The sequence below is a fragment of the Grus americana genome, chromosome 14 (assembly GCF_028858705.1).
Source record: "Grus americana isolate bGruAme1 chromosome 14, bGruAme1.mat, whole genome shotgun sequence".
Lineage (NCBI taxonomy): Eukaryota > Metazoa > Chordata > Aves > Gruiformes > Gruidae > Grus > Grus americana.
In genome coordinates this window covers 6,997,336-7,021,816 of record NC_072865.1, presented here as the reverse complement: position 1 = coordinate 7,021,816, position 24,481 = coordinate 6,997,336, and the positions used below count along the sequence as shown (strand labels likewise).

Here is a 24,481-nt window from a genome sequence, read left to right as displayed (position 1 = left end):
GCTTCCCACCCTGGCTCCAAGAGTGCCACAGTTTCTCAGCAACATGCACTGCCTTTTCCCATAAGGCAAACCCAAATTATTCTTCCCAGCATCAGAAGCAGCGCAAATAACAGCGACAATATTTTCCTTTAGGTTTTTTGACTTTTAACTCCCTGAGATTGCCTTGGCTGGCAGCCGCAGGGGAGGGCAAGGGCAACAGAGACGATGCTTTGCTACGTGACACCTGGGAAGAGGCAGCCTCAGCAAAGCCATTTCACAGAATAGGTGCAGCCCTGCAGCGCTCAGTCCTTGGACCAAAGGATGGCCGTGGATCCGGCCATGGTGACTCTCCATGGTCAGAAATACCCCGACCCCCAGGAGCTGCCTGTGCTCAGCCGCTCCTCCCGCCCTGGGCTTCAAGTGACCTCGGCTCCCCCTCCAGGAACCACGCTCCCCATCACTCCTACTTTAAGGAGACTTTTCTGCTGCCGTTTCAAGAGATTAACTTTTTTTAGCACTGATTTCCCAAACAGCCCTGCTAATGACACCCCACAATGGCATGAATTATTCAGTGGCGTGAGGATAAGGCGAGCAGCAGCGATGCTGGCGTGGCGCCCAGCTGTCTCCAAGCGTGGGCTGGCCTTTGCTCCTTTGATCTCTCGGGTGGATCAGCAGCAGCTCGGCATCCACTGCACCGCTGCCATCGGCACACACCGGGCTCTTTTTTCAGCTGCAGCCCCACTGCCGGCATAAACCAGGCTGCTGGGTCCCGAGACACAGCCAAGGAGGAGCTTTGGTGGGGCAGAGAGGACAGCCAAGCCCAGCCAGCCAATAAAGGCTCTGCCACAACCTACTTGCACAAATGCATTCAGAAGAAAAAAATTATAATTTTCAGAGCAGCAAAGCTGAAACACTTTTATTTGAAACCTTCGGGGGGGGGGTCATGTACGCTGCTACAGGGGTGGGAAAAGGGACCTTAAAGACCATCTAGTTCCAACGCCCCTGCCATGGGCAGGGACACGCTCCACTAGACCAGGTTGCTCAAAGCCCCATCCAACCTGGATGTAAAAAAGAAAAAAAAAGGGGGGGGGGAATAAATTTAAAAAAACCCAAAGAGACAAGTCCCAAAAGTTGTAGCATGTCCACTGGCATTAACGTCCCATCACCCCCCAGAGCCTTTTCACATAAAAAATAGATCGCATTTATTGATTAAAGATACATGATTCATGTGCAGCACACCAGCTCTTCCACCAGGCAGCTACACATGCTGTACGCTGACAACATCCATAGGCACAAGACGTGTACAGTAATCATTCCTATATTTACACAGACAATTTCCATGGTTACAGAGCAGCCTACAATATACGAGTGTCAAGTTTTTGTGTCCATCCCGGTCCTCTGTCAGGTCCTCCTGCTGTGTGCCCCACCGGCACGCCTGGCCCCATCTCCAAACACCCCCTGCTCACCCAGATAAAGTGAAGAACTGCAAAAAAAAACGTTTAATGCTGCTGTGATATCCCAAGCTCCTTGGAAATGAGGTCTTCACCGCAGACTGTGAAGTGAGTTTGGATGCCAGGAGCCCCACCAGCAAACCCACTGATGCCCAGTACCAGGCTGGGGACATGCCCTGGGACACAGCTGTCCCCCAAAATGTGGCCGGCCTTCTCACTGGGTACTGACAGAACTGGGGGCAAGCATCAGATGTCCTCTGCTCCTCACAGCATGCCCTCCTCTGCCAAGGGTGACATTTCTGCACTCAAACTCAATGCTCAAGGGCCACACTGGGGTCAGTACACAGCGATGGACGTGAATATTGCACTTTTCCCATCTGCGGAGTGCCCTGGAGCCCCCTCCCAGCCTGCTCCCCCTCGCAGACCCGGGTGTTTGCTCTCTACCCCCACGGTGTCCTCCAGATGGAGGATATGACTTAAAGCTTTGCTCTGCCCATAAGCAAGCAATGCCAGAGCATGCTGAAACCTTCACCAGCACAGACTTGTTGGAGACGAGGTGAGCTCCAAGGATGCAGTGAGAAGGCGAGGGGCTGGAAAGGAACAGCGACGTGGCACAGACCCACCCCACACCTGGCCGTGGCACGGGGCACCCAAAGCAGAGCCAGAAAAGGGGACATAGTGCAAGACACTGAAACACCACACATCGAGGAGGCAGACTGCAGGGACACCGCTCTGCACGGCCTCCTCCTCCCAGAAGCGGGTCAAACACCAAAAGTAACCCCAAGCCTCACACATCCTCCATCAAAGATGGGAACGCAGCCCACCAGCACTATAGTCACGCTCCTTTCCCACCACCACCAGCAGCCTTTGCCCATCCCCAGGGAGACACGGCTGCGGCGGGATGCGGGGATAACGGCTCTCCAAAGGAAGCCACTGTGCTGCCGGGCGTTTGGGAGATGCTGTGTTAGCAGGGAGGAGTTCGGCCCAGACAGGGGGTTGCAGAGGGGTGGCTTTTACATCGCTAGGAAAAGACATCCCATGGAGGATGCATTTGCTCTCATCTTAAAAAAAAAAATTAAAAAAAATGAATCCAGCAGAAAGTGAAGGGAACTCTCCAGGGAGGAAGCTGAGCTCACCGAGAGGAAGGAAAGCAGCAGCATGGCAGGGACCGTCCCCACCAGGCATGCACCAGCCACAACGCAAACAGCAGCAGTAGCACAGGGAGAAGCACCAGAGAGCTGCCTCCCACCAGGGGATGAGGAGCTGGTGGGACCAGGAGAGAAAGGGTAAAAAAAAAATATTATGGGGTTTTTGTGTGATTTGACATTCAGTAATGGCCTGCAGATGCAGCCGGAGCGTGCCAGGGCCAGCTCAGGCACTGTAAACACGGTGATGTATTTTTGCAGCATGTGGGTAGCACGTGGTGACCCCCGGGACATCCCGTCCCGTGCAGGGAGAGGCTCCCAGCTGAAGGCATCCAGCTCAGACCCTCAGTGTGGCAGAGCCCATTTGCTATCCGCACGCCTCGGTTCCTAATGCTTCTGAAAGCCACGCGTTCAGTATGTGCGCTAGATGGGGGTAAAAAAAAAAAAAAAAAGTGTCACTACTAAAAGCATGGGCCAGGGTTCAGCAAACCCTCCCAGGGCAAGGAGGTGCCATGCCCGGTACCCAGCTCCGGGCCCTGCTCAGCCCCCAAGGTGGCTGGAAACAGCCGGAGCCCAGCAGGAGCCAATGCCCATGTCCGGGGATCCCACCGCAGGAGAGCTGGGGGGCCCCGGGATGCTCCACACCTTGGGCTCCATCCGCCATCCCCGCAGGGCTGGGGTGAGGAGGCAGCTCCACGCTCTCCAACCTGAGCTGAGGTTTCTCTGTTGCTGTAAAAATAAAGTGCTGGGGGGGGGGGGGGGGGGGCGCGGAAACTGGCACAAAAAAGAGCAGTCCTGTTCCCCGCCCTGACTGAAGGGACAGGGGGAAATATGGAAAGGTTGGGATTTAAAAAAAATAAAATTAAATTAAAATCTACATCTCCAGGATTCCTTACCTCTCCACGTGACTATTTACAGAGGTGCCCAGGGGGGCTGTTTTGCTGTGTCACCTGCCCAAAAAGCCCCCGAGGAAGGCACTGCCCCACCCCTGGGCCGGATCCCACCTCCCCGGCCGGAGCCCAGCACAGGACCTTGCTGCATCCAGAGATGGGTGGCCATGACGCGGGGCAGCCCCATCCTCTCGCAGACCAAACCCACCATGTTTCCCAGGAGGAGAGGGCAGACCGTCCCCAGGTCACCAGCAGCGCCCAGTGCCCGTGTGCCCCCAGCACAGCATCCGGAGGAGCCAGCGGGGCAGCGGGACCGTCACTGCATCATGGTACTGGTGGTGTTCACCACAGCGGCAGCGGGCGCAGCCAGCTCCACCAGCGCCTCGTACGTCCCCACCACAAAACCCACGAAGCCGAAGAGGCTGATGGCGATGTCCTTGGCGATGACGAGGGGGTGCATGCCCTCTGTGTAGTAGGTGGCAATCTCCAGCAGCGGGGGGAAGATGAGAGCCAGGGCGCTGCTGCTGACGGAGCCCACCAGTGAGATGACGATGTCCAGGCGCGGGATGAGGATGGCCAGCACACCTGGAGAAGGAGCGGACACGACGTTAGTGCTGCCGGCTCCCGGACAGCAGAGACCCCCTCCCCTGAGTCAAACCAAGCAAAAACCCACGGCAGGGAAGCCATCTGCTTGAATCATACCTCTGCCCTTTTCCCTGACACAAGAGCTTTGAAGACGTTGCTGCGTGTTTTCCAGCAACTTCCCCCCAACAAGCAATTAAGCCGTTGCATTGAGTTAAGAAAGCGCAGCACGCAGATCAAACCCCTTCTGTCACCCTGGGCACCGCCGCAGCGAGCTCCAGGGCTGAGCAGGACTCAGCCGCAGCAAACAGACGCCGCTGGCAAGAGCGGCTGCCGGCACCCCCGCAAGAGCTAGCACCCCTGCTCCCCACACCTGGGGAGCCGTAAAGCCTCAGAAACCCCATAAAAGCAAGAAGAAAAAGCAATTTCCCCCCACCCTGAATAAATCCGTGTGGTTTGCATGCGTTTAGAGCTGCTCCAGCAGCAGAGCACCTACAGCACAGCCCGGGGGAGAACATTTGTTAGGTAAAAACTGCAGCCAAGGAAAATCCCCCTGGGAGACTTCTGACAGCTCACACTTAGCGGCTGCAAACTCTGGCTTATTCCTGCTCCCCCTCCTCCTGCTCGGGACCAGTGGAGGATGGAGGGATGCTGCCTTCTCCTTCCAACCAGCCCACAGCTGCCACAGCCTCTGGGCTCCTCTTGAGGCACCACAGTGTCGGTGTTTGGGGAGCAGATTTAAAATAAAGGATCATCAAGGTCCCGTTCTGCACCCAGCAGTGCCCTGCAGCAGGCTCACACACTGAGCAAGCTCCCCATCCGCGGCAGCCTTAGCTCGAGAGCATCGCTGCTGCTTTTTGGTCAAACAAAGCCTGAGGAAAAGGCAATCAGAGCTTTGTATGACAGAAGAGCATCCTCTGCAAGCAAAGCAGACTTCAGCGCTTAATCAAAGCAATCAAGAGAAATCTATTGGTTTATTGCCTTGAAAGCTCTGCTTAGAAATAGGAGACAACTAGAACTGAGGCAGCTACAGCCTCGGTGGAGAAGGGATGACTCAGAGCTCCTTACTGGGGGGGATTTGTTCACTTCCTGGCAATCAGCTACAGGCAAGAGAGGCTGTTGGAGCCTCCCTGAGCCGAAGACCACCCGCAGCACTGCAGGAGATGGAAGGCTTGGGAGACTCACAGCAGGCAAAGACACAAACCGGAGATGCTCCTGCACATCACCGCCACTCCAGCCCTGCTGTGATCTGGATAAGACTAGAGATGAACCATCCCTCCACCATGGGGAACAGCAGCAAAGGTCCCCACTGAGCTGATGTGGAGGAAGTTTATCCTGTGCTCAGCCCTGCACAGAGCCAAAGGAGCGCTCTGCCAGGTCTCTGCTGCAAGCAGAATCCCCGTTCTGGCAGCCTGTGGGGAGAGCAGAGCAGCCGACCACCAACAGCATCCTCAGCCCACCCCACACTGCTCTTTGGACTCAAAGTAAACAAAATTATCAACCCCCCTCTAAACCAAGCAGAACTGAAGCACCAGCTGCAGTCCTCAGCCTCCAGGGGACACGGTTGTGCTTTCCACAGGTATTAATTCAAAGGGGTTTTAAGTGTGCTGGTTTTGAAGTCTAAGCTTAAAAGACACCCATAAACCAAATTGCATCCTCTCTTTGGAAGACAAAGCCATGATGCGGCTTGTTCTGCAGCCACACAATCAGCTGATGAATATTCATGCACCCCTCCAATCGCTTTTTTCCTTGCCAACAGCCACAGCGATCTCTTACGTGGAGGGGTAAGGGGAGGAGGTACAAAGGAAGCAGCATCCTTCCACCAACACCTCTGCTGCCTCCCTAACCCCGAACGGAAGGGTACAGCCACTGCCGGCACCTAAAGCCATCCCACCACTCCAAGCCTTCGCCGCCCTGGCCAGGCACACCCCAACGCCCTCCGGAAGAGGTTCCCATCCTGCAGGCAGGCTCCAAGCCCGACCACAGCACCCAGGTGGGCAGAGCACACGGTCCAACACAGCAGGATTTCATCCCTGTGCTGTCCCTCCAGCTGCGGGCATCAAGGCAGAACATGTGTCAGGAACTCAGCACGGAGGAGATGAGGCTTCGCCCACCTGCATTAACGCAGCATTTCTGGCTCACCATTAACCACAGCCCAGAAACCGACAGCGCTCCGCGCTCAGTCAGCTCCACCACCCTTGAGTTAGCACCACGCTCCTCAGGCACAAACCAAAGCCAGCTCTGACGCAGGGCCAGGTCCCTGATGCTCAACTCTAGTGCATCAGCAGCGTCAAGCCATGAAGAAAAGCTCTTTTTCAGCAGATGATGCCTGGGACCTCAGTCAAGCGTCTCAGTTGTGCTGACAACAGCAAGGATTTAGTCTTCAGGAACCAAAGCCAGCCAAAATCAGATATTCCTGCACCTGATTTGCTCCACACCTTTCCTGAAGGTCCCCCAGGCTTGAGCCTGGCACCCTGCTCCACCAGAGCCTCACCGAACACCGTCAAGGGAAAGGGACCACTTGGGGCTGATCCAGCTAGACCTGCCCTGTGGCCACAGACACCCCGGGGCTTTGGTTATGAGTCGTGTACCACTGTCAGTTGTCTTCCGCTGTGCTACACACTGCAATGAATGTGTGTGTACAAGGACACCCGTTCCATTGCAGTCAGGGACCCCTTTGCAGTCATTGCCCCATCACGGAGGAGCCTGGCTGCACACTGTCTGTGGAAAACAGGACTCCAGACTCCCTACTGCAAGGGCTTTAGTAGCAGGGTGAGGCAGCAAGCGAGGGGCGAAGGGTCTCAGCACCACTGGCCCACAGCAGGAATAGGGGTGCCATGTCCTCATAGGGGAACTCTGACACACTGCTTTCTACTCACAGGTCACGCTGACCAGGGCCACCCTAAGGAGCAGGTTGACCAGCAAGCCCCAGCGCTCCGACACCCGGGCAACGAGGGGAGGGATGACGATCTCAGCGGGCACATAGAACTGCACGGCGTACGTGAAGAAAATCCCGATGGAGAAGAGCAGCTTGACGGCTTGGTACAACCTGCAAACGAGAAGGAGGAGACCCAGTGAGACACATCCTTGCTCCAGCCCCCGCAGCAGCAATGGCAGAAAGCAGAAGGGGAACACTCTGCCAAGAAGGACTTCTGTGTCCCAACAGTATACCCTCCTGAACGCTCTCCTATAAAATTAGGGATGATGCACTCAATTCACAGAGACCTTTCTTGGGCAAGAGATAGCAAGGAGACAATGCAACCTCCAAGCTGGGGCAACCCACTCCTAATCAGGGGCTTTAGTCCTGGCTTTGGGTAAGGAATCATCAGGCCAGAAGTTGGACCAGCAGCTTCTCAAGTGCTGCTTCCATTTGGGAAACCTCTTGGGCACAAATATTGAGAGCTATTTGGAAAAAAAAAAATACTGTCCTGATCCTCACTCATTCAGGGGCACCTGAATGAAAACTGAGATGTCCTTAGCCAAGGAGACTGACTTGTTCTCAACAATCCAAGGCACCTCCCTACATTTCTAGATGCTCACGTGTATCACGCTGCCCTCGGCCGCACAAAGTAACAAGTCCTCCAGGCACCTCGCTGCCTACAGAGTGACACTCTCTACTACCCTCTCCGCTTGACCAGGCTGGACTCTGCAAGGTCTGCAGTGACACAGGGTGGCCTTCTTCACGATTGCCCCCAACAGACAACACCAAAGTATCTACTAGCACTGGTACTGCCAGAAGCTTGCAATCCTGACTTTTAGCCAGTGACCCAGAATGAAGTTGCATCCATCACCCATCCCAGAGGTTCCTCACCTTGACCTTCACAATGAAATCCAGCCTCTGAGCTGAAGGAGGAAAAAAAAAAACCCCAAACCAAACCTCCTTTTCTCCTATTTGTAATCAGCTGGATTATACTCTCCATCTTGAAAGAGGAGATGAAGAATAGCTTCAAAGAGGCTTATCAGCTGCAGCCATGAATATTTCAGATTTGGATTACTATTTGGCTTCTGAGGAGGGGCAAGAGGACAGCACCACTGGGATAAATCTGGGCTTACAAAGCAAATGCGATGCAAACGTCACCGTCAACCTCACTGCAACTCAACCTCCTCTGTGCAACAAAAAAGACCAGCTATTTTGAGCTATGCAGAAGGAAGGCAGAGCACAGACAGACTGCAAATGGCACCTTAGGCTGACCCCGAGTCAGATCTCACCACATCCCAGATCCTACAGCAATGCAGCAGCGTGGCAAGGAGAGCGCCTGTTGCAGGTGGCCAAAAAGCCACTTCCCATCCCTGTCTCTGTCCTGAGCTCCCTCACAGCAGAACAAGCCTCTCAAAGAGAAGCGATATCGTTACATCACATATGGTCCTACCCATTCCCCAACTCGAGACATGCTGACCAAGCAGGAAACATGGGTCCTGGCCACACCACTTGGGTAAATAAGAAGTAGATCCAAGCTGAGGAAGGTATCTGGCTCCTCCAACCTTCCTATACATGTTTACCTTCTTTGAGCCCGAGCCAGTGTCCCCTGTATGTTGGCTCTCAGCATCCAACTGCTACAACAGTCTCAAACCAGGGAAGTCCAAGTATTCACATGCAAGACAACTTTGAACACTAGTGGCAGAGTCTGGTGGAGTCAAACACTTCCCACAATAGCAGAGGATGGAGTCAGAATTAGCTTAGTGAATGGGACGTTATGCAAGTGCACGGGACCAGATCAGATGTATTCAAGGTTGTGGCCAACATCAGCCTGAAGCCACTTTATCATCTTTAAAAAAGCAGGGTGATCAGGGAGAGGTCCCACTGCCTGGAAAGAAGAATCATATCCACCTTCAAGGATGAGGGAAGCTAGAGGCTAATTAGCCTCACCTCGATCCCCAAAAAAGTATGAGCTAAGTCCTCCTGACATCCATTTCCAGGCACACGTTGGACAGGGTGAACAGCCAGCAGGATTTGCCAAGGGCCAGTCATGGAAATATCCTCAATGGTGACCTGGATGAGCTCTCAGCGACCCACAGCACACTAGCAGCAAGTTCACAAGACCAAATTGGAGAGAATGGTTGACATGCCTTGGAGCAGGACCTAAACAACGTGGTAGCACAGACAAAGTTAAAATGCAAACACAAAATCCCACAACATGGGAAGGGCTGAGGGCCGGCTTTCCATTTGACCGGGAGAACAAGACCTGAAGGTCTTGGTGGGCAGGAAACTGAGCGTGAGCCAGCAGCAGGACCTTGCACTGATTAAGGTCAATCACATACTGGGCTCTGTTAGCAAAACCATGGCCAGCAGGTTAAGGGTAGGGATTATTCCCCTGTTTGGGGCTTGTGAAGCTGCATCTTGAATATTGTGTCCAATCTGGGGCTCCCAGGACGAGACAGACATTGACCTACCAGAGCAAGCTGAGAGGAGGCTACTAAGATAGTTGGGGCTGGAGCATACGACATACAAGGAGACGCTGTGAGACCTGGGCTTGTTCAGCATTAAGAGAAGATTAAGGGGGATGTGATTACTGTCTACAGCTACCTAATAGGAGGGCATGGAGAAGACACGGACAGGCTCTTCTTGGAATTGCACAGCAGAAGAAGCAGGGGCAACGGGACAGAGCTGCATCCGAAAAGGGTAGTTAAGCACCAGAACAAGGGCCTGGAGAGGTGGGGAAACCTCCCTCCTTACTGATACTCAAAATTTAAGCTGGCCCTGCTTCAAGCAGGTGGGTGGACCTGATAATCTCATGATGCCCTCTCCAACCTAAATTATCCTGTGATTCCAAAGGCAAACTAAAGACAAAGTTATCACAGAGTCCAGAGTGTGCCCACTCATCCACATGTGACTTCAGTGCATGGCAGCCTTAAGCCACCTACGCCATGGCCTGCATATCTTATCACTGTATTTTCAGTTAAGTGATGCTGTAAAGCCATAAAGTGCTCCAAGGCAATCCATGATTAAGAGATGTTACTAAAAAAAGTACAGAATAAGGTTGAGTAGCAATCTTTTACAGGTCAGGAACCAGGACAATAAGTTCAAAGGGCATTTTAAATATCAAGAAGAGGAAGAGCTCAAGCGCGAGCCTTAACCCACAGAAAACATGGGTCCACACAGGACCCTGGAGAGGCATTGCTCTGCCACCACAGGAACGACCTACTTAACCCAGAGGGCCATGCCAGGCCATCCTAACAAGCTGCAAGAAATGGTATACCCTCCTTTGACCATAAGGTCTGTCGTTCCCTGCCTCCAACCAGCCATAAGCAACCAAACATCTTCCCCCTCACTACAGCATTTCTTCACTCTTCAGACGGTGGGGTGAAGCAACCCTTCCGAGGATGCGAGGAGGGATTTCTGCATAGCAGTGCGGTATTTCAGAGGCTGTGGTTAGACCTGAGCGCTGGGAACCGACACACTCCTCATTTGAGGAAGCTGTGGTTATAGAGAAATGAGGCTGGAGAAGTCCTTAGTCATCTTGTAACTCAACGATTCCCGACACGTTCATCGAATCTGTTCTAGAGACCACTGGGTGATGACTACAGCCAAGGAAGGATGCAGCATCTCCACCACAACCCTTGCCTTGTCTCCCACACTGCAGGCAAACCCCATGACTTCTCACCCACAGCCCTTATGACCAGCTTCTGCAGCCCAATGCCTTTTACTGCTGGGGAGAAAACCTGCAAACAAAGCAGGATGGGCAAAACACTCATTTTAAGAGCAAGTCGTCACCCATCACCTACAGTTTAATGCATGGGAACAGAGCGGTCAAGACTTTAGCCCAAGTATCCCAGCCCTTACTTTAGATAGCCCATTTCCAAGGCCAATATTTACAGCTTCCATTGAATGTTCTGCCAGGAAGAAACATGCACAAACATCTAAGCACTTTGCGAGCTGAGTCACAACGACCACAGCACGCCTTTCCCAGAGGCAGCCTGCGGGAGCCCTGCCACGTGCCCAGGCTTCCCCAGGCACTGCTTCCACACAGCTACTCTCTTCTCCCTCTCTGAAAAACCCTACAGCTTTTTTTCCAGAAAAGTACTTTGACAGAAAGCGTGGATACTCCTAGAAACGTGCATTTGAAATAGGATATTTCTGTATCCTAGTGAGTCACAGAAATCCCGTTACCTTCTTCTAAGGGAACATCATCCTTTAGAGCAAACAAAGCTGAGATTTCCCGCAGAAGCCCCTGGGCAGTGTCACAGGTCAGCAGCCATCGTTACAGGCTGTGGCATGACCTGGTGCCCTGCAGAGCCCAAGACCTGGGTCTGATCTGCTTTCCACCTTCAGGAGCAGCAGCATTTCACCCCCTCCACACCTCACTTTAGTTTGCTGAGCAGATGGGATTCACACCTACTGCGCTCCACACAGAGGGATTCAAACCTCAATACAATAGAGACACATTTTTCCACCAGCCCTGTTCCTCCTTGCTGAGAGCAAGGACCTGGCAGAGCTCCCGGCCCCTGCAGAGGACAAGATAAGGCTCTTAGCAGAAGCAGGACCTTCTGCCACACCAATGCCAACATCCAGCAATTCAGTCACTACACAGATCCAGTGTGAAAGAAAGTCCATGCACTCAAATTGAAAGAAACCCACATAGCAATAATTACAGCAAAAACAGGCTCTGGTTTTTGGCTTTCTCCAGAGCCTCAGCTGCACAGCTCTACAAGGTCAGCATGTGGAAGCCCACCAGGGACTCAGAATTTGAGTCCTGCCCAAATCCACTTCAACAGTGGGGAAGAGGCAGCAAGTCATGCTGCACAGTGTTGGGTAGCTGCTAAGAGCAGAGAGGATGGGTTGGGGAGGGGGACAGGCACCCCCAGCTCCAATTCTCACTCTGGTGTCTTGCAGGATTTTAAGCCAGCAGAGACATCAAAGAGAAACTGTTGAACTCCAGAGTGCTCCCAGGCAAACACAGATAAACTGTGTTGCCACAGCACAACTTTCCAAGAAGCCTGGTGGCATCAAAGCCCTCAGCCCCAGCTCCATACCAAGACACAGGAGATGCTGCTGTGTGATAGGTACCTCTGTGGCACACAGAGCAGAGCTTCTCTCCAGCTCCTCCTCACCTGTCAGCACCACGTCCTGCCACACAGACACCCCAAAGCAGTGTGTCTTAAGAAGCAACAGAGATGGGTTTTTCAGGACTTCCTCAAATAACCTCAAGTGCAGCAAGCTGGAAAAGGCATTTGTTCTCAATATTTGCATGCTCCACACTTCTTGTCTCAAAGGCAAGAGAAACTGCTTGCATTTCTCCTTTGGGATGAATATGGAGCCATGACAGTGAGCAACCACTCACCCCCAGGACAGACCAGCATGCTGCAACAGCCACCAGCCCCGGCAAGAGGAGAAATAACCCCTCCGGGTAAGCAGGTACAGCATCAGGCCACGCACATTTCCACAGGGCTCCAGCCAGCGACCACAGCGTCTCAAGAGGCCTCGCCAGATCCCAGAAGAGGACAGACAGGTGTGGGGAGCTGCAGAGCTCAGCCCCCATGGGAAGGAAGGGGTATCCTCATGGCATCAGCGCTCACAGGCAAAGCACCGGCTCGAGACGAGCCGCATCCAAGCAAAACGCGTAGCCCACGAGTGGGAGTTTGAGCTCCAGGGCTCCAAACAAGGAACACAGCCCACATGCGGAGACGTCACATCTCACCCCCTCTGGGAGATCCCAGCTTTGGGTTAGTTTTCTGTGTGCTTCATCTGCGGAAGAGAAGCGGGTTTGTGCTGTTCAATGACCTTCCGATACTGCCACACAGGGGTTGTGTTCAACATCTCGTGGCCACAAGCCACAGGTACTGCCAGCCAGAGCACTGCTTAGTCCCCAAAAAGCAGCCGCAAGGCTTCAAGAAAGAGGCAGGAGCAGCACGCGCCCAGGCAGGGACCACTGGGGACCCTGAGGAAACAGCCCTGAGCTGCAGAGCCGAGACGAAGCTCTGACACCACAGCAACGAGCCTCTCTCCACCCTGAACATCAGACAACACTTGACAAGCTCCTTTGGACCGTTTGGTCTACAGCATGGTTGATCCTTCCCCAAGCTCACCCAGATTAGTTCTCCTAGGAGCAATGTTCCTCGCTGCCCCCTCTCCTGCATCCCTGGCCGGGACCCTCCTCCCTCGCCCCTGGGACTCACCAGCAGTTGGGCAGGTTGAGTGTTATGCTGGCCTGAATGTCCGCCCCAAAGCGCAGGTACCCCAGGACGCTCAGGCTGATGTACAAGATGGTGACGATTGTCATCCCCACATAGAGGATGACTGGGAACTGCTGGGGGTTCTTCATCTTGTTTTCCAGAGGCAGCACCTAGGAAAGGAGGAGGAGGAAGAGGATGACAGAGCAGCAGGTTGCCCCCATTCTTCTATACCCCCCCAGCAGCAGGAGGGGCAGTCCCATGGCCAAGCACAGCCCCCCATGGCAGGGGGATGCTCCCATTTGAGACCTTTGGGCTTGGCATGGCAAGTCCCTGGCAGGGTCACTCATGCCCTTGCCTTAATGAAGAGACCCGCTCCCTCCCCTTGGCAGGAATCGTGCCCATCAGAGCCTGGCCTCTTGGGGTGATGGTGCACACCCATACATTGGTTGCATTGCAGTCTGCACCCCGAAGAAACACGACCATGCCCACTGGGACAAGCCCATCATGACACATTATCTTATTTTCCCAAGCAGACTCTGGAAAGACCAAGATACTTTCTCCTGTCCCATCAAGTTTGTCCAGACAGATTTCAACCACGCAGGACAATAAAAAAATAGGAAGGACAGAGGCAAGTCCCTCACCTCTATACTACTAACACTTGCTTTTAAATATAAAACTTCAGCAAACATTTTTATAGCCATCCTTGGGTGGCAGGGATTTCAAAGACAGATATATAGTGGCAGGGTTGGTGGAGAGGCAGGACCAGAAAAGATTTTATTTGCTTCCCCACCTCCAAGTCGTGCAAGAAGGAGAGCATTTGTGCCTTCGTGCCAGCAAGAGCCCTCTGCCCTGGGAAGAGCACTCAATAAACACTGCTGTAATGGATTTGGCCTTCTCCAGCCCTGTGTTTACACAGCCAGCTTATATTAAGAGATGAAAACATTTTTTCCTCCTTTGAAGGGAGCTCCTGGAAACAACCCACAGCATCTTAGCGAGCCATTAAGCTTTCCACCCACCCACCTTCTTCCACAGACACAGTTGGTCTATTTACAGCATCCCATACGAGAGGCACATGCAAATCCAGCCCCACAGCAGGCTGGGGCCATGCGGCTGCCGGAGGGAGATCTCGGTGCCTCCCCAGCAGAGTGGGAAGGAACGGATCACTTTTTTTTTTTTTTGTGTCATGTTTTTTGGCCTCCCACTTAGGCAAATTCAGGAACCAGCCTGGTAACAAGAGTCAGGACAATTCCTCATCCGCAGGTCAGCCAGCAGAGCCAAAGGCAGCTGCCAATGCAATTCCCAGCAGAACCCAATCCACTGCCAGATACAGCCACCTTCAAAGCAGTAACCAACCTCCTGAGGTTTGGAGCATGTGCTGCTCCAGCCTCAGATGGAAGCGACAGGGTTTGACCCAGGAGATAGCCTGGAGGCTAAAGCTAACAGCATCATCCAGAATTTGGGCTACCGTCAGAGAAGTTCACCTGCAAATACAGCTGCAACACCAAGCAGGTGCTGCAGCAAGCCCGAGCACAGGCTGAGCCTCCCGTGCAGGCAGCCCCGCTGCCACACACCGACTTACCACCCCGATGCCTTCGAAAGCAAAGATCGCTGTGCCAAAAAACAGAGGGTAGGTCTTCCAGGCTGCTGCTAGAGGCAGGGCACTGGGATCAGGAATGTCCTGGAAAAAAGCCCACACAGAGTTCAGATGCCGGGAGGATGGGGAGGACCTGGCCTTTTCCCACCGCTCCCTGTCGCAGCCCCACGCCACAGGGAAAGCCCTGCGGAGCAGAGGGTAACCACTGTGCCACGGGAGTGAGCAGCACCTCACAGCATGTGAACATCCCACCACTGAGCTCCCCCCACCCACCAAAGCATGGGACATCACAGAAGCGACGGAGGGGAGCTGTACACACATACCCTGACGATGTACTGGTAGATCATGACAAGACTGACGAGCATGGCCACGTTGGCCAGCATGGAGAAGACGGACAGGACCTTGAGATTCTGGATGAACGTGAGCAGCACCACGAAAGGCAGCAGGGAAAGCATGTATAGCCGGGAGTCCATGGTGGGGGTCATTGCCACCGTCCTGTTCGAGTTGCAGTCATTGGTGGTCCCGTTTGCTGCAGATATGACCTGGGGAGGCAAAGGAAGGCTTGATGAACCCCATTGCATGGGTCTGACAGCCATGGATCTCAACAGCCCATCCCAGGTGGGTCACAATACCACCCCATCAGCTCACTTTCAAACACAGCTAGTTGATTAAAATCAAAGCAGCACAGGCTTTCAGGTAGTTTTGAAGCAAATCCCTGTTACCTTGCTCGGAGCAGAGGTGGGATAGCTACAGCATCTCAGCTGAGACAGCAAAACCTGCCCGAGCCCAGGCGCGCTGAGCACGTAAACCCAGCAGCTGAGCACACCAAGGGCAGAGGTTGGTTTGCGCTGGCCACACGGCCAGTTGAGAAGAGAGGAAAGAGGCCTTAAGTGCTATTTCCTCAAAGGTCATTTTCCCCTTGCTGCACCATGCAGCACTCAACGTCAGACACCCCTTCAGTCACCCAGTGCCCTGGTCCCATGCAAGGACATCTGGAAGCTACTGCTGGCCCCCAACTTCACTTTCTTCAGAGGAAGCCATCCTTTCCTTGAGGTCTTTCATCCCAAAGGCACACCAGGCCACGTGCTCACCTCTAGAGACAGTTCTGCCCTAGGAACCAGGTGGCTGAGCCATCCCACTCAAGAGCACAGACACACTGTGGAGCACCAGTACAACCACAACCAAGCTAGTTTGGGTACCAGGTGCCATCTGCCGCGGCAGCAAAGGGCTGCCTGCAAACTAATTGAACCTGCTCCAGAGCAAGTCCTGCCCCAGAGGACAGGCTAAAGAGCTTCTGCGCAAATCAGCATCCTCCATGGGATGTGCAGAGCCATACACTTGCAAGGGCAGTGTTCCTCCGAGCCCCAGCCTGCGCCTCCTCTCCACGGCTTGCTACAAAGCCATTTTCCAAACCAAAGCTCTGCCCTGTGCTGCAGCACCTCACCCGAGGTACCACCTGCACCATCACTCCCCATCGAACATGCTATTCCCCACCACAAAAAAGAAACAACCAAAACTGCCCTCTCCCCACCCAAAGAATTCCAAAACTGAAGCCAAGGGATTTCCCAGCTGCGGCCTAAAATGGGTTGAATTTGCAGGTTTTTGAAAATTTTCCTTGCGGCTTGAGCCAGCCTTCAGTCTCCACTGCGAGGGGCTGAGCAGAAAGAAGCCCATCTTGAAACAGCAGCAAGGGGCTGTTCACGGGGAGCAGGGGGCCAGCAGCAGCCCGGCCCCGTGCACGCACCCTGCTCGCTCCTGCTCTCGGAGCTGTTGCCTGGTGGAGGCTGGGAACAGGGACTCGTTATTCCCAGTTTCTTACGGCGCAGGAGCCAGCCAAGTGGTTCAGGGTTTCTGTTTATTTCCTCCTGACACCTGGCAGAAGGAAACTCTTTCCCTAAAGATGTAATTAAGCTCCAGAGCCATGGGATGAGGCAAGAAACTGGAATGCAAACAGGTCCAAGAAAGGGAGAAGAGAAGCTCATGGCAGGTCTCAGTACCTTATACATTACCATCTACGCAGAGTATCAATAAACCTACTAACCGAGATGGGCAGGACACGAAAGGTACAGTCCCTCTGCTGTCACCTGCCTTCCCTCACTAGGAACAGCTCCCGCTTCCCTTGGGTGATACAGATGGCTCCAGCGCCTCTTCACGCAGAGCAAACTCACAGGGACTCTCAGAAAAACCTGCCCTGTTTGAACAGGAAAACTAATCCTCCAAAATACCTGGGCAGAGAAGCAGTACCTTCCTGAGCAGCATCAGCTACGGAAACCAGACCTTTGGTGGAGAACAGGGCCGTGACACAGAAGCTTAGAGCAACCTAAGTGTCTCCACACCCCCTCTCGCCTTCCCCTTGCTCATGAAGGAGGGAGTAAGTCTAACCTGTTTCAGATTGTCAGCTAAAAAGACGAAGTACACACAGCAGAAACCCAGCTGAGTGATGATCAGGAAGAGTCCCACTACACGCCTAGAAAAGAAAAAAGACCATTTGTTAGCCAGGCCATACAGAAATGAGCCCGCTCGGGTTGCTTGGGGCTGCACTCAAATGCTGCAGCCACGCTGCTCTCCCCAGGGGTTAAGATGTGCAGGTCAGAGCACACCCAGCTCGCTTCTCAACGGGAAGAGGACTGTACCTCCATCTAACCTCGCAGACCTCAGGCTCTCTGATCTCCCCCTCCCATTCCCTCCATAGGGTCAGGACCAGCCTCAGAAGGAAAGTCACCCCCTTGGGTTTAGCATCTCCAATCTGCTGTTGAATCGTCGCAGCTGGAGACAACACTCCCCAGACACAGGAACAGGTGGATGTTCCCAGCATCTGATGTGCTATGTGATCTGTGGGCAACATCTATGTGATGTGGGAGCAGCCATCAGACATGCTCGGTGTCTAGCAAGATGGGCCAGCGCTGTAGTACATCTTATTTACCACTCTGTTATGCTGCACCGACTTACTTCTCCCATCCCATTAGTATAAGCCACATTGGTTGGGGACAGGACCAGGTCAAAGACCCAGACATTACCCGCCCCAGGGACATCGAGCACTCAGGGTAAGTGAGCCAAATAACATTTTATGTCACTTGTGCTCATCTGCCAACAGAGCTCAGAGACCAGCCAGTTCTTCTGTCCCAGTGGCAGCATTCGCTGGGCAAGTCCCCTGCCCAGAAGGGGGAGGAGGTACCTTCCCCAGACAGCATGTGTCCGCAGCCACGCGCTGGGAGTCGACTCCAACCCGTACATCACTGCACCCCCATAGTCCACAAACTGCTTCTGGAACCTGTCCAGAGAAGAAGAGAGAAGGGACATCACATCAGCCCTGTCTACTGGTTCCCAAGGCAAATGATGACATTAATGGCAAAACAGGTCCTGTGAAAAAGCCCAGAAGCAGCTCCCAAATGAGGCCGTGACACGGGCAACTTGCTGCTGGGAGGCTTGGGAAAAAAGAAAGAACCGTAGGAGCAACAGTGCCGAGAAGGGGAGTCGCTCCTTACCTGTAGCAGAAGTGATGGGCACATTTCACCAGGATGCCCATGCAGTGCACAGCCACGACTCCCATCACCAGCAGGCTCAGAGGACCCAGCTGCAGGGGAAGAGAGGGGGAAGGCTGCACTCTGATGGCCAAAGGCAGCGCTGCACGATGGGTTTTACTTCCAGACAAAACCCCACGGGCTCGGTGAAGCCAAAGCACTGCTGGAGGCTGAACCGGAGCTTGGGTGCTGCTCCCGGGAACCAGCCCCCCAGGACTGAATAACCCCACAGAGAGCCACGAGCTTGGCAGGAATGATGCAAAAGAAACAAGTCAGGGCAGTTTGGGCGTAGCAAAGCGCTTCCAGGACTGTTTTTCAAACTACCTCACACATCCCTATTACACAAGTGACAAAGAGGTCATGGTCTGGACAAAGGAAGTTAGTTTTCTTTTTCAATTATTTTTATTTTTCAATCTGAGCAACGGGAAACACTGCATTGCTAGGCGAGGAAACCCAGAGCAGAGCAGCGAGGCGCCCCCACCTCTCACACAGATGGCAGATGCTGGGGCATGATACACAGAGGAGCTGAGCATTGGCACAGAAGTGGGGGAGAGACGTGACAGTGGCCAGAGGCTGCTGTTGGACCTCCAAGCGTGACCTCAGCCCTCAGGCAGCAGAGCTGCATCACATCCACTGATCTCGATACGGCCAGAGCTGTGAGGCTGGGCCGGCCCACGTGAAACCCCACAGAGGGAAGCATGCCGCCGTCTCCTGTCACCAGCCTTAACTGCTGACCGATGGGGCTCGTTACACACGTGCTGGGCTCGTAGGACCCTCAGGAGGCACGCAGCATGGACCAGCTGGGACAAACCAAGGCTGTGGTGAACCTGCCATGACCAGGGTGGGGAGATGCCACCAAGCACAGCACAGAGCATTTTGGGAGAAAGGGGCTGATGTCGCAGGGGCCGATGCTGCAGGGGCCAGGGAGGTAACACCCAGCTGGGTGCAGAGGCAGAGACCCAGCACCCTGCCTGACCCCAGCAGAGGAAACTGCAGCCCTGACTCACACTCTGAACTCCTCGAGACCAGCCAGCACAACGCAGGAGCAGCAAGAACAGTCTCAGCAGCAAGCAAAGCAAACCACAGAGCCTAGGGCGCGAAAGCTTGCAAGCCACTGAGAGGCATCTCAGCAGGGAGTGGAGCCCTAACACTGTCCATGCAAGCTGCCCAACGCCCTGAAGCCACTCTGCCCCACGAGCCCACCCACCGCAGGGCTGAGAGCTGCCTTACCAGGATGCCGGCGTTCTTCACAGCCAGAGGCAGCCCCAGCAGCCCCGTGCCAATATTCCCCTTCAGGAGGTGGATCAGGGTCTGGTACCACCTGATGGACAGAAGATGCAGAGATGACCGTTGGCAGACGCCCGCACCCACACCACGCACAGTCTCAGCCCTCGGCTCATCCTGCTCAGGGTCCAGGCGCTGCTCTGAGCTTCTGCGGAGCGGCACAGAGGTCTGGACCCCATCCACTGAACGCTCAGTCCAGTGGGACCGAGGAAGGACTGGAGGCAAAGACTCAAACAAACAGATTTTGGGTAGGCATTTGCAAAACCATCTTCAAGGCAAAACCTAGCGTGAGCACAGATCAGCACCAAGGGGCTGCACAACAAGAAAGTCTCTGAGTTGAAGGGATGGGTCTCCCTCAGGCAGGGACAGCATCCTCTGCCCACCTGGGTGAATAAGGCACTAGGAAGGGCATGGCTGCAACGTGCCCACGTATCCTCTTAAGCTGGACATGCTGTTTGCTCACCACAGCTCTCCATCAAGCCAAGCTGGAGCAGGAGAATATTGGGAAAAGCATAAAACATCACCCGCTGCTGGCAAGCCCAGCTTCACCGGAGTGCAGAGAACCATACTGGGGCAGCTGACCACTTGGTGCCAGCACCCTCCAGAGACAGGGCCACAGCTCCGGCCTCACCACCCCCAGGAGGGATTCCCCATAAAACCACAGCTCCACTATCCTCCGGCAAAGCCGGCAGGGAGCCACCGTTACTTCCTCCACCCTCCCCAGGTGTTGGGTCAGCCCGGGAGGGAGGGAAGTGTCACTCACGTTGTCCCATTGGACTCCCCAAAGCGCTGGTAGGACTCGGGGTGGGCAAAGCCGTTCATGCCGCCGGGCGGGCTCCCCTCTGGCGTGACATCTGTGGAGCTGTAGTCGTTGTAGTCCTCACTGTGGAGGCGCTGGGTGGACATGGTCCCTGTGGAGGGAGCAGTGTCAGGGGTGCTCAGCTCGACACCCCCGCTCTCGGGCTCTGTGGGGTCAGCCATCATGCAAAGAGACCGTCTCGTACTGCCGGAGCAAGGTCTCTTCCAGAGTTTTTATACAGCTGCGCACTCCCGCCCAAGCAATCAAGGAGCTGGCATGTCCTAAGGTCAAAGGTGCATGGCACAGCACATTCCCACCACCTCTTCCTGCAGGCTTGGGTGCCCGTTTCGGGCACGCCCAGGTTGGACAGGCTCGGGAACCCCAGGCAGAGCCTGGATGTGACCTACTTCGTGCTGGGTGAAGGACCCGTGCATCTCTGCTTGAGGGCGGCAAGTGTGGCACCACAGCCAGACACTGGGAATGTCCCCAGCCCTGGTGCTCGGGACTGGGGCTGCCGAAAGGATGGTCAGGAAAGAGCAACTGCTTTTATCCCATGCAGTTTGCTGCAAGGGAGCACCGTGCTCTTGCCAGGGAAGGGAAAGTTTCCTAACTTCTCTTTTTTTTTTTTTTTTTAAAATTGAAGACCTTTTATTAAAAAGAATAAAAGAAAAAATTGATTATACTCCATCAGGCAGGAGCACAGCCCACATGCTGACAGCAAACCACCCGCCCCAGAGGTTTCACACCCACGAAGGTGCCTAAGGGACCAGGGCTCATCCTGGGGCTTCCCAGGATGAGGCACCTGCACCACCCAGAGCTCTTGCTCCAGCAAAAACCCCAGCAGGGTCCTGCGAGCCAGGAGCATGGGCACAAGTCCTCAACAAGGACACATGCCTCCTGCTTTCAGCTGAAAAGCAGTCGGCTGGTTTAATTCCCACACGTGCTCCTGCTGCTTCTGCACAGCCTGCCACTCCCTTCCCAAAAAAATCCTTTGCTTCCTCCAGCCCCCCGGCTGCACCCAGCGCCCTGACTACCCGTTGGGAAGGAGCACCAGAGGCAGGGAAATTATCTATCAGGCTCTTGCCACACAGCCTGGTGATTCAGTCCCTGCCCCAAGGCTCCTCTGGGGTGTCACTGCCCCAGGCATCACCCCCACCCAGCAGTCCCAGTCCTCCCCATCCTGTCCCCCAGTGCTGGTGGGGAGCCGGCCTGGGGCTGAGCAGAAGTAGCAGAGAAATATCGCTACCGCAAACAGGCTAGTTTCCTGCCAGAGGGCTCCTTGGGCACCCGCCAGGTCACACGAGCACCCACAGGATGCGGCCCCGGCACAGACCTAAACATTTGGTTGTGCAGGGAAAGCTCAACCCAGGTTGCTTGGGTCCTGCTCCATCCCCAGACCCCACAGGCATCCCCCCCTCCAGCACCACTCTCTGCAAACCTGGCTGCTACGTGCAAAAAAAACCCAAGAGCTGCAATCACTGGTAGGGTCCAGTCTTGCAACCAGAAGGGAAGCATGGAGTACAGAACTTTGCTCAACTCTGGATGCTTGCTCCAGATCCCGGCTGCTCGGGAGCAGTTACCCAGACCGCAACAACGCTGCTTTATTTCCTGCAGCACCAGGCAACACCAGCAGCAGAAAGCAGGGCAAGTCCATCCTGCGCAATACCAGCCTCCAGAGCAGCGGCGAGCCCAGCCCAGGTTAGCTGGGATGCAGACGGGTGCTCCAGGGCTGAAGGCAGCGCAGGCATCACTCATGCCCGGCCACGTAATCGTGCCCTGAACTGGCTCCGTCACAAGCAGGGCAATCCGGCGGGGCAGGGATTGGGAAGAGCGGTGGCATTAGTTTACACAAGGAAAGCGTTAGAAGCTATTTGTCATTGGTGACAGACTTGAGGGGCAGGGGAGAGACTCAGGAGGCTTTGCCAAGCTCCAAGGGCTGGTAGTGGGCAAGGACAGCAGGCAGAGCGGGTGCCACGCATGGATACCCCTCCCCAAAGATGGCCTGCACGTTATCTGAAGTACCCAACAGTGATGTCCTCCAGATAAAACAACACGGTTACATTAGTCTGCCTGATTGCTCCCTGTGATTTTTTTAATTTGTTTTCCCCGAGCAGGCCCAGCTGCTTTTTGCTTTGAAGAGCCAGGGAAATGCGTTCATCGTGACTTGTCGTCTTTGTGTCTGGATTAAAGGTTGCATAGCAGCAGGGAGCAAGCACTCAACTCCCCCGCAATCAACAAGAAGCTGCAAAACTTGTCTCATCCACACAATGAATATTTCAAACCGAAGCAAAACCTCACATCATTTCCTCGTCACTACAAAGAGCAAAGACAGGAACAGCCGCATTCGGTTTCCACTTTAAACCCAACTCCTCGGCCACTTTCATGTGCATTTCTTTTTCCCCCCTACGCACACAAGCAATTTCATCGCGGTGAACAAAGTGCCTAGGAAAGCTGAGGAGTGAGGGGGGGTGTAGGGAGGGGGGGTGTGACAGCAATTTGTCTTTTAGAGTGACAACCCCACGCCAGAAGTCAAAAGCAAGATGCAACTTGCTGCTGACCCCAACAGCTCTCCCCAGCTGGGCAGGGGCCACGTGCAGAATGGGTAACACGAAATCTTCCGGAAAAGTGAGCTACACAGCAAAACTCACCACCGCTTCCCATCACGAGTGTTGAATCCTTTATTTCAAAAGCGCTGCTTGTAACCTATCTCAGCGCAGCACAAGGGAGAGCCAGCGCTGCCAGACCCCCCTCTCGCCTTGCCCCACTCCCCTGCTCGCAGGGAGGCTGCGGCCAAGCCCCCTCCCCCGGCCGCCATGCCCACACTGGCACGACACCTCCCAGACACAACAGCCGCACGGGCTGCATCCCCAGAGCATCGGGTCTCTCATCCCTGTAGGAGCGGGTGCTCCCGCGGCCCCAGTCACCCCCAGACTCACCTTCCTAGCGCTTTGCAGCATGGCCTGGTCCCCCCTGCCCGGCTTGTCCCCACAGGGAGGCTGCTTAGCACAAACCCCCCCCAGTCCCCACAGCTCCCCCCAAGCCACGCTGCCCCGTTCCCCCTCCACTCTGCACCCCAACACAACCACACAGCTGCACCCCACAGAGTGCAGGGGTCCCTACCCCCCCCCCAGCTCGCCCTCCTTGCAGCACCACACAGCACCCCGCACCCTTACCAGCGCCTCACACCCTGATGCACACGGGAGCAAGCTGCACCCCCAACACTGTGACAGGGCCCCCACGGGCTGCCAGCACCCCTGCGGGGCAGCACCAGCACGCACCCCTGGGTGCCCATGCAGGGTCTAGGCAGACCCACACACTCACTCGGACTCTGGGCACCCTGAGGCACGGCTGCAGGCTCTCAGGACCCCCAGGGACCCCTAGGCACCCCTCAGTGTTGCCAGCACCCCAGGGACCTCTGGGCACCGACGCAAGCTGCCAGTACCCCCCCCGCTTTGAGCGCTCCCCCACACACCCGGCTACATACGTGGGCTGCTAGCGACCCCTTGGACCCCCGAGTCCCGTCAGCGCCCCCCCCGAGCACCCACGCGGGCTGCCAGCACACTCCTGCAGCCCTAAGCACCCCCCTCAGATGACAGCACCGCCAGTCACCCCAGCGAGCTGCCAGCATCCCCGGGACCCCGCTCACCCCGCCGGGCTGCCGGCATCCCGGGGCAGCCCTGAGCACCCCCGCACGTTGCCAGCCGGCTGCCAGCCCCCTCCCGCACCCCCGCGGGCCGCCAGCCCCCCGGCACCCCCGGCCCCGCACCTCGCCCCGCGCCGCCCGGCCCCGCCGGGCCCGCTCCCTCGGCCGCGCCGTCACGTGACAGCCAGCTCAGCTGACGGCGGCGCCCGCGCCTGCGCACGGAGAGCGGTGAAGGCGCGGGGCGGAGCGAAGCGCAGTGGGGCGGGGCGAGGAACAATAGGGCGAGGCAGACGGAGGGGCGGGGCAGGCGAGGCGCGGCACTGCGGCGCCACCTGGCGGACGCGGTGGTGTCCGCGGGCGGCCTGCGGGGAGGGAGGGGCGGGGAACTCCTGCTGCCACGAGTGGGGCAAAGGCGGGCACGGCTGAGCCCTGAACCCCTCCACCCGTGGGCAACGAGGAGCATCCCCCCCAGCGGGGCTATT

At 55.4% G+C, this 24,481-nt stretch overlaps 1 protein-coding gene across 2 annotated transcripts; it reads right to left on the bottom strand.

The window, feature by feature from the left end:
• Positions 1-937: 937 nt before the first annotated feature.
• On the bottom strand, positions 938-24,203 carry LOC129212931 (proton-coupled amino acid transporter 1-like). 2 transcript variants are annotated; one of them, XR_008579321.1, is made up of 11 exons: positions 20,321-20,482; positions 19,504-19,594; positions 18,238-18,326; positions 17,928-18,023; positions 17,135-17,219; positions 15,076-15,294; positions 14,738-14,836; positions 13,162-13,328; positions 6,927-7,096; positions 3,221-4,050; positions 938-2,998 (listed from the first exon to the last, which is right to left on the bottom strand). XR_008579321.1 is itself a non-coding variant. In XM_054842160.1 (11 exons), the coding sequence occupies exons 2-11, from the start codon at positions 20,461-20,463 to the stop codon at positions 3,782-3,784; spliced, it is 1,428 nt and encodes a 475-aa protein (XP_054698135.1). In that variant the 5' UTR covers positions 20,464-20,468; positions 24,123-24,203; the 3' UTR covers positions 938-3,781. The 2 variants fall into 2 exon arrangements, 1 of the variants encoding a protein (XP_054698135.1); XM_054842160.1 differs by adding an exon at positions 24,123-24,203 and having other exon boundaries at positions 938-4,050; positions 20,321-20,468.
• Positions 24,204-24,481: the final 278 nt, after the last annotated feature.

Bases quoted from the DNA above. Each gene is read 5' to 3' on its own strand.
- LOC129212931 (XM_054842160.1), bottom strand. From the start codon at position 20,463: ATGTCCACCCAGCGCCTCCACAGTGAGGACTACAACGACTACAGCTCC. The intron at 19,595-20,320 runs GTGAGTGACACT...TCTGTCCATCAG, and splicing joins GGGGAGTCCAATGGGACAAC to GTGGTACCAGACCCTGATCC. The intron at 7,097-13,161 runs GTGAGTCCCAGG...TCTCGTTTGCAG, and splicing joins CTCAACCTGCCCAACTGCTG to GTTGTACCAAGCCGTCAAGC.